General features: G+C 40.0%; 1 protein-coding gene across 1 annotated transcript; it reads left to right on the top strand.

Annotated features, from left to right (window-relative positions):
* The first annotated feature begins 2357 nt into the window (after positions 1-2357).
* Positions 2358-13619, top strand: LOC117473490 (ATP-dependent RNA helicase DHX8-like). Its single transcript, XM_034119080.1, has 23 exons — positions 2358-2476; positions 2607-2692; positions 2772-2838; positions 2941-3020; positions 3164-3270; positions 3411-3707; positions 3970-4114; positions 4539-4730; positions 4818-4905; positions 4994-5091; positions 6190-6337; positions 6785-6966; positions 7123-7317; positions 7976-8161; positions 8246-8456; positions 8546-8727; positions 8898-9038; positions 9163-9318; positions 9878-10015; positions 11445-11573; positions 11746-11942; positions 12282-12461; positions 13108-13619. Exons 1-23 carry the CDS (start codon positions 2374-2376, stop codon positions 13325-13327), a joined length of 3528 nt encoding a protein of 1175 aa, XP_033974971.1. The 5' UTR covers positions 2358-2373; the 3' UTR covers positions 13328-13619.
* Positions 13620-14241: the final 622 nt, after the last annotated feature.

The raw sequence follows: 14241 nt of genomic DNA, 5'->3' as shown, positions 1-14241 counted from the left end.
CTCTAAGGTACATTTAGAACAGATAAAAAATGTGCGATTAATGTGCGATTAATCGCGATTAACTATGGACAATCATGCGATTAATCGCGATTAAATATTTTAATCGACTGACAGCCCTATATATTATATAATTTGACCATAATTACTGATGCAAATGTGTAAACATCCCTATTAAATGTGAACTCTTTAGATTTATTTTATAACGTTGTTTATATTTATTTACATAGAATAGAATCGGAGGGATGTAACCCTCTTTAATGTTCACACATGCAGAGCACACAGTGAAATTTGTTCTCTGCATTTAACCCATCCTAATACCAGGAATCTAGTACTAGGAGCAGTGGGCAGCTATTGTAAAGCACCCGGGGAGCAATGGGAGTGGGGTCCGGGGGGTTGTCCGGTGCCTTGCTCAAGGGCACCACGGCAGGGCCCAGGAGGTGGACTGGGACCTCTCCAAGTAGCAGTCCACACTCCATATTTAGGTCTGGTCGGGGACCCTACGGCTCACAGTCCAAGCCCCTACTGACTGAGCCACTGCATAATACATCTCAATATATAATCGTTGGTTTATATTTATATTAAAAATCTGAATCTGTAAGGTCACTAGTAACTAATGAAATACATTTTGTGGAGTGGACGTATAAAAACTGAAACACAATAAAGTACATCAACAATGTACTTGTACTGTTAACTCCTCAGCACAAACACAATTCCTAAAGTATGGAAGTCAGCGTATGTCCTGCCACTACTAAAAGGAGGGGAGGCAACTGTTTTAAATAGGCCAATCTCGAAATTGTCAGTTCTGGCTAAGGTTCTTGAACGCCTAGTGAGTGAACAGGTAAAGGAGTTTTTTATGTAACAATGACATCCTGTCTAAACATCAGTCAGGTTTCAGAAAGCAACATAGCACCATCACTGCCACAATGAAAGTGGTGAATGACATTACAAGTATTTTAGATAAAAAGCAGAGTTGTGCAGCTCTATTTATTGACCTTTCCAAAGCGTTTGATACCGTCGATCATCGCATCTTAAAGCAGAGGCTACTCAGTATTGGCTTATCCAGCCATGCAGTGGGGTGGTTTGTGAACTACCTCTCTGAAAGGTCCCAATGTGTTCACTTTGATGGGCTGTCTTCTGAGTGGTTGAACATTGCTAATGGTGTTCCTCAAGGTTCTGTTTTAGGTCCACTTTTATTCTCCATATACATCAATAGTTTAGGTGAAAATGTGGATGAAGCTACTTTGCATTTTTATGCGGATGACACCGTGATGTACTGTGCAGGTCCCTCCATTAAGGAGGCGGTTGTTACATTACAGGCTGTTTTTAACATTATTCAGACTCAGCTCTCTGAACTAAAGCTTCTTTTAAATGTTGAGAAAACCAAGGTAATGCTCTTTTCTAAAGCTAAAAAGACTCCAGAGACTGCTTTGGATATTGTGACTATGCAAGGACAAGTACTCCAAGTGGTTAGCTGTTATAAATACCTTGGTATCTGGCTTGATGATTGTCTTACTTTTAAACTGCAGGTCACTAATCTGCTTAAAAAGCTGAGGGTTAGACTAGGTTTCTTTTTCAGAAACAAGTCCTGTTTCTCTTTTGAAGCCAGGAAAAGGCTAGTCACTGTGACCTTTTTACCTGTGCTAGACTATGGTGATTTGATCTATATGAATGCACCTGCCCATTGCCTGGAAAGGTTAGATGCCGCCTATCACAGTGCTCTGAGATTTGTTACTAACTGTAAAGTACTTACTCATCACTGTACCCTGTATGCCAAGGCAGGTCTGCCTTCACTTACTGGTCGGAGGCTCAGTCATTGGTACATATTCATATATAAAGCCATGCTGGGTAAACTACCGACTTATATATATATATGCTCTTTGATCTCACGGAGAGTGGCAAGTAGCTATTGCCTGAGATCCCAGGATGTGTTTTTATTACATGTGCCAAGTGCTAGGACTGTTTTAGGTACTAAAGCTTTTATGTGCGCTGCTCCTCTGGCTTGGAACACCATGCAAAAAATATTGAAACTGAGCATTTTGATTCCCTTGCATCGTTTTAAAGCACGGCTGGATGAAATGTTATTGGATACCTGTAAATGTAAATAGGTTGCTAATGTATACCCCTGTAATTATGTTGTGATGTCCTTTTGTTTTCTGTTTGTTTTTATATGTGTAACTAAATGTACCGCAGGTCTCCCTTGAAAAAGAGATCGTTGATCTCAATGGGATTTTTTAACCTGGTTAAATAAAGGCTACAAACAAACAACTGTACGTGCTGTTACCGGCCTCGGCCGCTAGGCGGCAGCAACTGTCTTTTGAGCTCAAACTAAAGAAGAAGAACCACTTCCTGCTCAAGTCTAAATAAACATGAAACATGGCTGCTTTAGACGAAATAAAACGTCTTGAGTATTTATCTTTGGTGTCAAAAGTGTGCACGGAGTTGGAGAATCATCTGGGAATATGCGAGAAAGACCTGGGTAACGTAAAGCTACATAACAGCATTGTTTTCTTGTTACAGAGCTAGCTCATAAGTTGCCATAGCGAATAAGAATCAGTTGTTACTGCCCAAGTTAGCATCAAAGCTAAACAACAGTTTATGTTTTACAGCTGAATTTATCATCAACCTCGCCGAAAAACACACAACCTTTGAGGAATTTAAGACAGCTCTGTGTGAAAATGGAGCTGACTTTACAGTAAGTTTGCAGTTAAACAAACACTTTTTTTAGGGTTTGTAAATAATATGCTCTTACTAAACCCATTTTCTAATTTCAGGAAACCTTTATTGCCAATTTACTTCGACTTATTCAAACTATGCAGTCTTCACCATCTACAAGTAATGGTACAGACATTTATTTTATGTATTCATGTTTAATAGCTATTAGTGTAATGTTAAACTCTTTCGTGTTTAACGAAGCACTTCTCTTCTCTCGTATGACTGAAGCTCATCAGCCAAGGGGTGAAAAGGACGAGTTGAAAGAGAAATATCCCGCTCTTTGTAAACCAGATGATCCTGTGTGGAGGGTATGGCTTCTTTAAAAAAAAAAATGATGACAGAAAAGTAGAGCATTGTGCTTTAAACCTTTATGGCTTCTAGCAAACATCTAATGTAAAATATAGCCGTTTTTCAGTTGGAAAATAGTAACTAAATGTTACTTCTTCATCAGATTCCACCCCGCAACACAGCTAGAGGCGATGAGCAGGTAGCAGCAGCCGCCATGAAGGAGCTGGAGATGCTCATGCCTAACTTCTGTGGAACGAGCTCTGATAATGGGTAATTTAATAAAGTGTTGTGCCATTTTGAAAATAATAAGCTCTCACTGACAAAACATTGAATTATCTCTTAATAACCACAGCACATTATCAACGTTAAAGTATAAAATTGTACTTCTCTTTTCCTCATTTGCTCCTCAGGTCAGACCAAAAGTTGCACAGTGACGGAGGTCAAAACACAGACAGACAAGTTGGTGGTCATCGCAGTCGTTCGCCTGACGGAGAAACAATCCCAAAACCAAAAAGGAAACGTCGATGGAGTGACAATCCTCCGAGCCCTCAGAAAGACGAAGACAACAACAACCAGAAAGACTCTCGCTTGCGAGATACAGCTGTAGATCGGCCTCCACCAGAGGAGCCTGTTGTGGGCGACATCTACAACGGAAAAATCAGCAGTATTATGCAGTTTGGCTGTTTTGTGCAGCTAGAGGGCCTCAGGTCAGTCAGATACATGTTTTTAATACAGCAATGCAAACCAATGCACACCACCAATGTTTTTGAAACATAGAATATAGACTAGCAATTGTATAGTATTTTTTTAAATTATGTTCTTCTACATTTTCTTTAGCTCTTCTTTAAATCTCAGTTTTGATTGTTTTGATCAGTCTTTGGATTATTCGCTATATTTTTATACCTTTCACCATATGGCACTTTAGTTGTCAAAACAGAAACATTAAGGTTATATTGTGTAACTGTGCAGGAAACGCTGGGAGGGCCTGGTGCACATCTCAGAGCTGCGCAAAGAAGGACGGATAGCCAATGTCGCTGATGTTGTTACCAAAGGCCAAAAGGTGAAGGCTAAAGTCCTGTCCTTCACTGGAACCAAAGCCAGCCTTAGCATGAAGGTGAGTCGTGTGCAACAGGGTAAGACAAATATATATTGTTGGTATGATGTGCTGTATGGAGAAATCCATTTACCAAAATGGAAACGGTGAGAAAATAATGTGTGAAGAAATGAAATCCTATCACTATGTCCTGTCTGTTCTTTTCCCCTACACTACTTTTTAGAGTAATATAATATTGTTTTTTCTTTAGATAAGTTAGTTTCTAAATGTGATCATAAATCATGCATTGTTCTCCTCTTTTAGACAATGTAATACAATAAAATGTTTAGTACAATGATTTATGGTTATTGAAATTTAGATTACATTTTCTGGAAGCTGCTAATTTCAATGAGAAACTTAGTTTGCTAAACTAAAACATAAATGTATTTGCATACAATACAATAATTGGTCAGAAACATTTTAATAATGTTTGACATGTTGCCAGGATGTGGACCAGGGGACCGGGGAGGACCTGAACCCCAACCGGAGAAGAAACCTGGACCCTGTGGTCGGAGAGGAGGCCCTGAGGAACCCCGACCGCCCTGTGGAGGCCATCGTGCTGGACATAGATGAAAACCCCATGGAACGCAAACGCCTCGCCAAGATAACTGACCTTGAGAAATGGGAAATTAAACAGGTATTCATTGAAAACATCTGCAACAGATTTTTTTTTTCTTGGCTGTTTCTCTAAACATTCACTATAAAATGCTTTCCTCCCGTTTAGATGATTGCAGCCAACGTACTTCCTAAAGAAGAGTTCCCGGAATTTGACGAAGAGACGGGGATCCTTCCCAAAATAGATGAAGATGAAGGTAAAACTGAAGACCTTTTTCTCAAGTTTCTGTGAAAGGACAGTTAGACAGCATGATAATGTTTCCCTGCAATTATTCCCTCAACAAGATCAAGAGCTGGAGATTGATCTGGTGGATGACGAACCCCCCTTCCTGAGGGGACAGACGAAATGGGGCGCCAATATGAGCCCCGTGAGGATAGTAAAGGTATGTATTTTTCTATCCCACAGCAATTAAAGCACCAAATCATACACTTTATTATACCAGGCTCAAAATTGTGGTTTGAACTATTTCCCACAAAATTAAGCAATTTGCTGAGGTTACTTTATGGGGCGAATACATCGTATATTCTTGGTTTCTACTAGTGCCATTGTTGCTTTATTGTGTGTTTGGTGCAGTGCATCAACATCAATGTTCTAATCATTTACTAGACTGTAAGAACAAAATAATATTAATTTCACCCAGAAAAAATATACATGTTTGTGGCATTATTTAAACAATATGGCATTTGTGAAAGTGGAAAATAATATTGTGACACTCAATTAATTCCTATAAGAACACCAGAGTACATTTTAAAATGTAAGCATTCAAATGTAAAATATACAATAAAAAAAACACTTAAAGGTGGGGTATGTAATTCACTTCAGAAACACTTTTTGTTATATTCCATGGAATGCTCTTAACATCCCGATAGCAATGAATATATTACAACATTTCATCTGTGGAAGCCGTAGTACTGTAAAAAGTACGACCAATCATCTGAGCCGGCCCGGCTAAAATAACTGGATGGCCTACCTGCCTGTCAGCCTTCCATCTGTGCACAAACTTATCTTGTGCCCTCATTGGTCATGTGCGCGTTCGTGTGTGTTGGAGGAGGGGCTCTGTAAGGAAGTGGCAGATTCTTTCCGGTTGTGTATTTTCAAATTCTAGCGCACTCGAGCCGGTTTCTCCAAAATTACCTACCCCACCTTTAACGGCGACTTTAAAGAAAATGAAAAATGCAGTTTCAGATTGCAGTAGCAATTACTTTCATTGCCTGCAGAGGGTGCACTGAAACACATGCCTATCTGCACTGCAGTGCTAATCTACTGCTGCTGTCACTCTACTTGACTATATGTATCCTTGGTTTGACTGGTGGCTCTGTAGTTGGATGATGCTGATGAGGATTTATTTTAAATAATAGATTAGATGCCTATGAGTACATTTGGATTTGTATGTTGGTGCTTTAACATACGATGCAGTTTTAAAAGATTGTTGTATTTGTTTCTCTATCACACCGACCACTGTTTTTATTCTGTCCCTCAGAATCCCGACGGCTCCCTCTCGCAGGCGGCCATGATGCAGAGCGCCCTGGCTAAGGAGAGGAGAGAGCTGAAGCAGTCGGCCCGCGCTGCAGAGCTGGACTCCATCCCCACCGGCCTGCACAAGAACTGGGTCGACCCGATGCCTGATTGTAAGCAATACACATGTAATGATTCAGCAAACACAATGTGTGTAGCCCTGTCTGTACGATCTACGAGCATCAGTGGACCACACATTTAACCGGACGAAACCAATTCGTGCTGAGTCAGAGATTTAAAATGTAGGAAATTAAATCTGCCTTGCCAGGCCTACTGCACTGTGACATTGTTACCATGGCATGGCTGGAGATGATTATCTAGCTTCCACATGAGTCTACGCTGGCACACAAAGCAGTAATGCACTGTGACTCTGTCTCTCATAGCCTGAGGGGACGTCGGCTAACAAGTTCCTTCCAGCTCTGCTCACTACCTCTGACTCATCGTCTAATAAAGAAAAAAGCTTGTTACAAGTTTATTATCATTGCAGTTCATCTTGATTAAACAATACAGTAGGGTCTTGCCGGTAACTTAACATCAGTCCCTCTTCCTCTCCTGTCCAGATTTAGGAAGGCAGATTGCTGCCAACATGAGAGGCATCGGCGCTATGCCTGCTGATCTTCCAGAGTGGAAAAGACATGCCTTCGGAGGGAACCAGGCGTCGTACGGCCAGAAGACAGAGCTCTCCATCCTGCAGCAGAGAGAGAGTCTGCCTATTTACAAGCTCAAGGAACAGCTTGTTCAGGTAAGAACCGTGGTAGTCAATGATTGGGAAACTGAATGAGAAAGTTGGGCTTTTGAAAGACGTCTAAAAGTGCCACACATGAGCAATCAATACAAACATGTTTAATTACAGCAGTTATTATTTAATACCGTACCAATCATTTGTTCCTCTTTACAGGCTGTCCACGACAATCAGATCTTAATTGTAGTCGGAGAAACAGGGTCTGGTAAGACCACACAGATCACTCAGTACCTGGCGGAGGCCGGCTACACCGCCCGGGGGAAGATCGGCTGCACGCAGCCCCGCCGTGTGGCCGCCATGTCCGTGGCCAAGAGGGTCTCTGAGGAGTACGGCTGCCGTCTAGGCCAAGAGGTCAGTGATGTTCTAAAAAGGGCAGTTTAATTAAATATATTTCATCCTTTCACCTGACTAGTACTATTTATCAATCTAGATAGTTTTGCTGTGAGTTGCAGAGTGTTGGAGATATAAGCTGTACAGATGTCTGCCTTTATTTTCAATATAGTTGAACTGCACGACAACTGGTTTGTGTACAAAAAACTGTTTCGGAAAAAATCACCCAGTTTCCCAATATAATCCACAGACCTTGATGTGAGCTGTTTCATGTAGGAACTATTTTCTTTCTACCAAAAGACACCCGCCAACTGTAGAAGAAAGCGTGCATCTACTCGGCTAGCTAACATTACAGCTCAGCAGAGGACGCCCTAAATGTTAACTTAGTTGTGCGGTGGTATGGAAAATAGGCCCTGCTTCCTACATGTTTTGTAGAATACATATTATATATATAAAGTGATTAATTCTGGAAAAACACATTAAGTATGAGTTCTTCAAATGAATTTTTTGGGGCGCTTTGAGCACCACAGAGTGCCATCTAGTGCCATTATAATGAGAGAAGGAAGACCTCTCCACGGCCAATATCTCCAACACTAACACAACAACAATCAGGAACTATTTTTAATATGTAAAATAAATTCTTAGCAACTCATATATATTTTTTAATTATTATTTTTAGGTTGGTTACACCATTCGATTTGAGGACTGCACCAGTATTGAAACAGTGATCAAGTACATGACCCACGGCATGCTGCAGAGGGAGTGTCTGCTGGACCCAGACATGAGTCAGTATACCCTCATCATGCTGGATGAGGCCCATGAGAGAACAATCCACACTGATGTGCTCTTTGGTCTTCTCAAGAAGGTATTTTACATTCTACAAACCATGGATATTTTTTAAAGAATAGCAAATCTATACCCACACAATAACTTCCCATGTCTCTTTCAGACCATACAAAAGCGCAAAGAGCTGAAGCTGATTGTGTCCTCTGCTACACTGGATGCTGTGAAGTTCTCTCAGTATTTCTGTGAAGCGCCCATCTTCACCATCCCAGGAAGAACGTTCCCAGTGGAGGTTCTGTACTGCAAGGAGCCTGAGACGGACTACCTGGATGCCAGTCTCATCACTGTCATGCAGATCCATCTGACTGAACCTCCAGGTACGATCCTGTCACAAACTATTTTCCTTACACGAACATGAATAAGCTTTAATGTTAATTTAACGTTCCCTTCTCTGTTCTTTATCCAGGGGACCTCCTGGTGTTTCTGACGGGACAGGAAGAGATCGACACTGCTTGTGAGATCCTGTACGAGAGAATGAAGTCCCTGGGGCCGAATGTTCCTGACCTGATCATTCTGCCAGTTTATTCTGCCCTGCCCAGTGAGATGCAGACCAGGATCTTTGACCCCGCACCCCCCGGCAGCAGAAAGGTAATAATCTGCTCCGGATAAGAGTAAAGATGTGACTGTTGGGCAATTTATTGATTGAAACTGATATTTTATAAGTAGGTTTCATTTTGTATTCAATTTAAAAGCAAAGAACACATCATATACCTGGAAGACTAAATTATTTCTTAACCTCGTACTTTCTTTACCACCAGGTCATCATTGCCACTAACATTGCAGAGACATCTCTTACTATCCATGGAATCTACTACGTGGTGGACCCTGGCTTTGTTAAACAGATCATTTATAACTCAAAGACCGGCATCGACCAGCTTGTTGTGACTCCCATATCACAGGTTCATCCATTTTTACCTGAATTCTTATAAACTTGAAGTCAAAATTGTACATATGTCCTACTTGGTAACCTCAGTGTTCTTATCTTTTAAACTAATTCCCTACACACTCTGGATCTGTTTCCAGGCGCAGGCCAAGCAGCGGTCCGGGCGGGCGGGCAGGACGGGTCCGGGGAAGTGTTACCGGCTCTACACTGAGAGGGCCTACAGAGACGAGATGCTGACCACCAACGTGCCGGAGATCCAGAGAACCAGCTTAGCCAGCACGGTGCTCTCTCTGAAGGTAATGCACTGAGATTAAAATAATAATATCTTCCTCTGTCCAACTGCATTTGTGGTTTTGATACATTACTGATAAAACAACATTAAACATTCTGTAAGTAAATTATTGAATTATAAGTGTCTTATTGATGCTTTTGACTAGCTATAAACAATAGGCTGATGGATGGGTCTTACACATAATGCAGGGTCCTTCAACTTTTTTTATTAATAATGTATATTAAATATTAATATACAGTACATACACCCAGTGGTAGCTTCTTCAGGTGCACCTTTATAATCTATTACAATACAACTTCCTAGTCTCAATAATATTAATACTATTCCATACAGTATCACAAGTTATTATGTGTTAAACATTTATTAACTAATCTTAAAAATGTTTGCTTCATTAATTTAGTAAAAAAGTCATTTATGATGCACCAAATTCATTTATGATGCCCCAAATTCTCTAGAGCCCTCCTACTGGACTATAGATGTGGTCATCTATGTTGCCTGATTATTATTATTTTCTTTTAGACATACGATTATATTTCTATTTTGTTATGTCCTTCTCTCTCCAGGCCATGGGCATCAACGACCTCCTGGCTTTTGACTTCATGGACCCCCCTCCCATGGAGACGCTGATCATCGCCATGGAGCAGCTGTACACTCTGGGAGCGCTGGATGATGAAGGCTTACTCACACGGCTGGGAAGAAGGGTGAGGACAATAGGAAAATCTATTTCCTTTATCTTTTATAAGATAAAACCTTGAAATGGCAGTTATTTAATGATACAGATGTATTTACTTGTATGATTTGTGCAAGAAGTGCTCGTAAAGACTGAGTAAAATCTTACTTAACCAGGAGATCTCATTTTGTTCTCTACAAAAACTGCTCTTCAGAACATAAAATAGTGAACTATGGTGTCCCCCAAGGCTCTGTGCTTGGCCCCATCCTTTTTTCCATCTACATGCTTCCTCTCGGTTTACTGATTAATAAATATCAATTAGGATCCCATTTTTATGCAGATGATACTCAACTGTACATTTCTATTAAGCCGGACAACTCTCATCAACTGACACAACTTGAAAATTGCATAAAAGAAATCAAACTATGGATGTCATCAAACTTCCTCCAATTAAACACAGAAAAAACTGAAATGTTACTTCTTGGTCCACAACATATCAGGGACAAATTCTGCGACCTCAGCCTGAACATAGCTGGTTCAACCATCCACAAAGTCCGTTGATCAAAATCTTGGAGTTGTATTCGATCCAGATCTGGTATTTTAAAAAATCACATTACTAACATCACAAAAACATTTCAAAGATTCGTCCGATGCTTTCCCTAGCCGATGCTGAAACTTGAATCCATGCTTTTGTTTCATCTCGGTTGGACTACTGCAATTCACTTTTCTCCGGGCTACCAAAATCAACCACCGCCAAACTACAACTGGTTCAAAACACAGCTGGCAGAATATTAACCAGAACCAGAACATGTGATCACCCCTGTTCTCATTTCATTGCATTGGCTACCGATTCACATAAGATCTGACGTCAAGATTTTACTATTAACCTTTAAAATCGTACATGGACTAGCACCTCTGTATCTGTCATCATTAATTACCCCGCGAATATCTACCAGGCTCCCACGATCACATAATGCAAGTCTCCTTTCCATCCCCAGAATTCAAAAATCATCCGTAGGTGGCAGAGCCTTTTCATTCCGAGCACCTCTCCTTTGGAATCGTCTTCCATTTCCGATCCGCGAAGCTATTTTCGTTGACTCCTTTAAAAGCAAACTCAAAACCCATCTCTTCGCATCTGTCTTCCTTGTAAACTAATTTCCATCACCTAGTTTCCGTTCAACATTACCATCACTTCAGTCACATGCTTTTATCACATGGCAATACTTATGTTGATGTATAATGTTTTTATAATTTTTATGCTATGAAGTTTGTATTTTGTTTTTGACTTTGTTTTTGTTTGCTTTGTACAGCCCTTTGAGGCCTTTTGGGGCTATAATACAGTTAGATTTTATTTGATTTAATACCTAAGGTTTCATATGTTTGTCTACACATTTTGGTTTGATCTTCTGTTTACTTTGTTTACTGTCTGTATTTGTTTGACCAATGTCTCTGTGGTTCAGATGGCAGAGTTTCCTCTGGAGCCCATGCTGTGTAAGATGTTGATCATGTCCGTCCATCTGGGCTGCAGTGAAGAGATGCTCACCATTGTCTCCATGCTGTCTGTGCAGAACATCTTCTACAGACCTAAGGTATGTGGCTAACACACACCACGGGTACAAGCCAGATAAGGCTAGACTTACCAATAACTACTTTTGCCTCACATTTCAAGGTTAAAACATGCTTTAGACCAAGACACGTTTCAGAATCACTGTTTTTTCAAAATAAATATAAAAACTAAATTCAATATCTTTACATTTTCAGGACAAACAGGCCCAGGCTGACCAGAAAAAGACAAAGTTCTTCCAGCTGGAGGGAGACCACCTGACCCTGCTGTCTGTCTACAACTCCTGGAAGAACAACAAGTTCTCCAACCCCTGGTGTTTCGAGAACTTCGTCCAGGCTCGCTCCTTAAAGAGAGCCCAGGACATCCGCAAGCAGATGCTGAGCATCATGGACCGGTACATATGCACCTCAGCTAAGGCTGCAACTAGCAGTTCATGTTACAATCAATCAGTTGGCCTATGAAATGCTGGAAATAGCATTGGCATCAACGTCTTGTTTTGTCAAATTTTTTCAGTTCAAGTTCTATGTGTATTTCAAGGATGTTTTAAATGAGATGTTGGGTAACACTGACTTTAGATGTAATCATAGTAGTTATTAGGCAGCAATTTATCTAAAATTATGTAAAAGTCACACATGTTTAACCTCAATCAACATAATCCTTCCATAATGTTTTGTGAATACAGAATACACATTTTGAGTGTTGTATTAAAATATTAACACTAAATATTCCTCAGACACAAGCTGGACGTGGTATCTTGTGGAAAAGCTACAGTGCGGGTCCAGAAAGCCATCTGCAGCGGTTACTTCAGGAACAGTGCCAGGAAGCACCCCCATGATGGCTACCGTACCCTGATCGACCAGCAGGTGGTGTACCTCCACCCCTCCAGCACCCTCTTCAACCGACAGCCTGAGTGGTGAGTCCTGCAGGGCTGATCCCAGAAATCTAAAATACATCACAAACATCATCTGGTCCTTACTTAGACCTTGGATTACTCGTTATTATTGCTGACATTTTTTGTTCTTAAATGAATCCGTTATTTTAATTAATTTATCAAGTAGAATTTCTGGATTTTGCTCTTTTTTTCTGGGAGGTTTGTCTATGTTTGAATCACTGTATCTAGTAAAAATAATTTGTCATCACAACAAATGATTAGTATTGAAGGTTTTTAGAGCCAAAGGTGACGTCTTTAAATGAGTTACCTATCCAAAAAACCCATTGATGTTCAGTATTATGATGAACAAACATACACTTCAAAGTAGAGAAGAACTGGAAGCAGCGTATTTTTGTTGATTTGCCAAAGAAAAGTCACATTTTTGCAGAATCTTTGAAAGACTGTTTTAGTTATTTTGGTGATTTAAAATGAATTATAAGCTGCAGCCCTAAGATAAGATAAGATAAGATGGTACTTTATTGATCCCAATTTGGGAAATTGTTTTTGTTGCAGCAGCATAAAAGACGAGGCATTTTACAATAATGTTGTAGATAAACACTGAAAGTATTTTACAATAAAACAAAACTAGTAAATGCTAAGTGTATTTTCCTAATCATGCTTCCTTCAGGCTTGTGTACCATGAGTTGGTGCTGACGACCAAGGAGTACATGCGGGAGGTGACCACCATCGACCCCCGCTGGCTGGTGGAGTTCGCCCCAGCGTTCTACAGAGTGGCCGACCCTCATCGCCTCAGCCGGCAGAAGAAGCAGCTGAAACTGGAGCCTCTGTACAACCGCTACGAGGAGCCCAACGCCTGGAGAATCTCCCGCGCCTTCAGACGACGCTGAATACTTCCTGTGCCTCACATTATTATTTCATGTGGACAATCTGTGTAGTTGATACTGACTGAGAAATAGACTTAATATTGCTTTTCCAAAATGGCCTTTTCTTGGATTAGAATTTTATATTCATTCAGTAATGCTTTATTTAGCCTTGATATCCTTGTCTTAAATTGGTCAACACTTCCTGTATTGCATTTTCTATTAGGGTGACATTAGGGTGATAAATGTTATTGTTAAGAAATTGCAATATTGATAATTGTTTTTCGTAATTGTAGATAAACACTGGATGCACTTTTAATTGCTTTTGCCTCTTAATTGAATTATTTATTCAAAGCTGTTTTGATTAATGGAATATACATTTTAAGAAATATACCTCTTTTTGTCTGTACAGTAAATATAATCTGCTGATTAGCTTAGTTTTGCACAAAGATTATAAACGGCTAGCCAAACGCTAACAAAATCCAGGGAGCCTCTTGCCTTTATGCTATGCTAAGCTAATTGGCTGCCAGCAATAGCTTCATGTTCTGCACAGACAGGTATACAAATGCTCACATAACTCTCAGTAGGTAAGCAAAGTAGCTATTTGTCGTAACATTTAAGAAGTTTAGTCATTATTACGATCAGTTTGTTTATGCTTTCCATTAAATTCCAAAATCCAGTCCTCACTTATAAGTAGGGTTAAAGGGGGTATCCAAGAACAAGTTGAAGTTAAACATTACCCACATTTGCCTCATAACATGAAGCAGCAAAAAAGACATGTACAAAAATGTCGACATACAATACTATGTCGTTTTTTAAAATGTATTTTGGACATACTATGTTTTTTTATTTATTTTGGACATACTATGCTATGTCTTTTTGCATATATTTTTTTAATATTTTCGTTGTACTATATGTCGTTTGTTGCATATTTTCGATAT

The sequence above is a fragment of the Trematomus bernacchii genome, unplaced genomic scaffold (genome assembly GCF_902827165.1).
Source record: "Trematomus bernacchii unplaced genomic scaffold, fTreBer1.1, whole genome shotgun sequence".
Taxonomy (NCBI): Eukaryota; Metazoa; Chordata; class Actinopteri; order Perciformes; family Nototheniidae; genus Trematomus; species Trematomus bernacchii.
This window is presented reverse-complemented; position numbering and strand designations above follow the sequence as displayed.

What these genes read in the sequence shown, in the direction of transcription:
- LOC117473490 (XM_034119080.1), top strand. Translation starts at nt 2,374, where the DNA reads ATGGCTGCTTTAGACGAAATAAAACGTCTTGAGTATTTATCTTTGGTG. An exon ending in CAAAATAGATGAAGATGAAG is followed by an intron (nt 4,906 to 4,993) that starts GTAAAACTGAAG and finishes TCCCTCAACAAG; the next exon opens with ATCAAGAGCTGGAGATTGAT. An exon ending in GCCCCGTGAGGATAGTAAAG is followed by an intron (nt 5,092 to 6,189) that starts GTATGTATTTTT and finishes TCTGTCCCTCAG; the next exon opens with AATCCCGACGGCTCCCTCTC.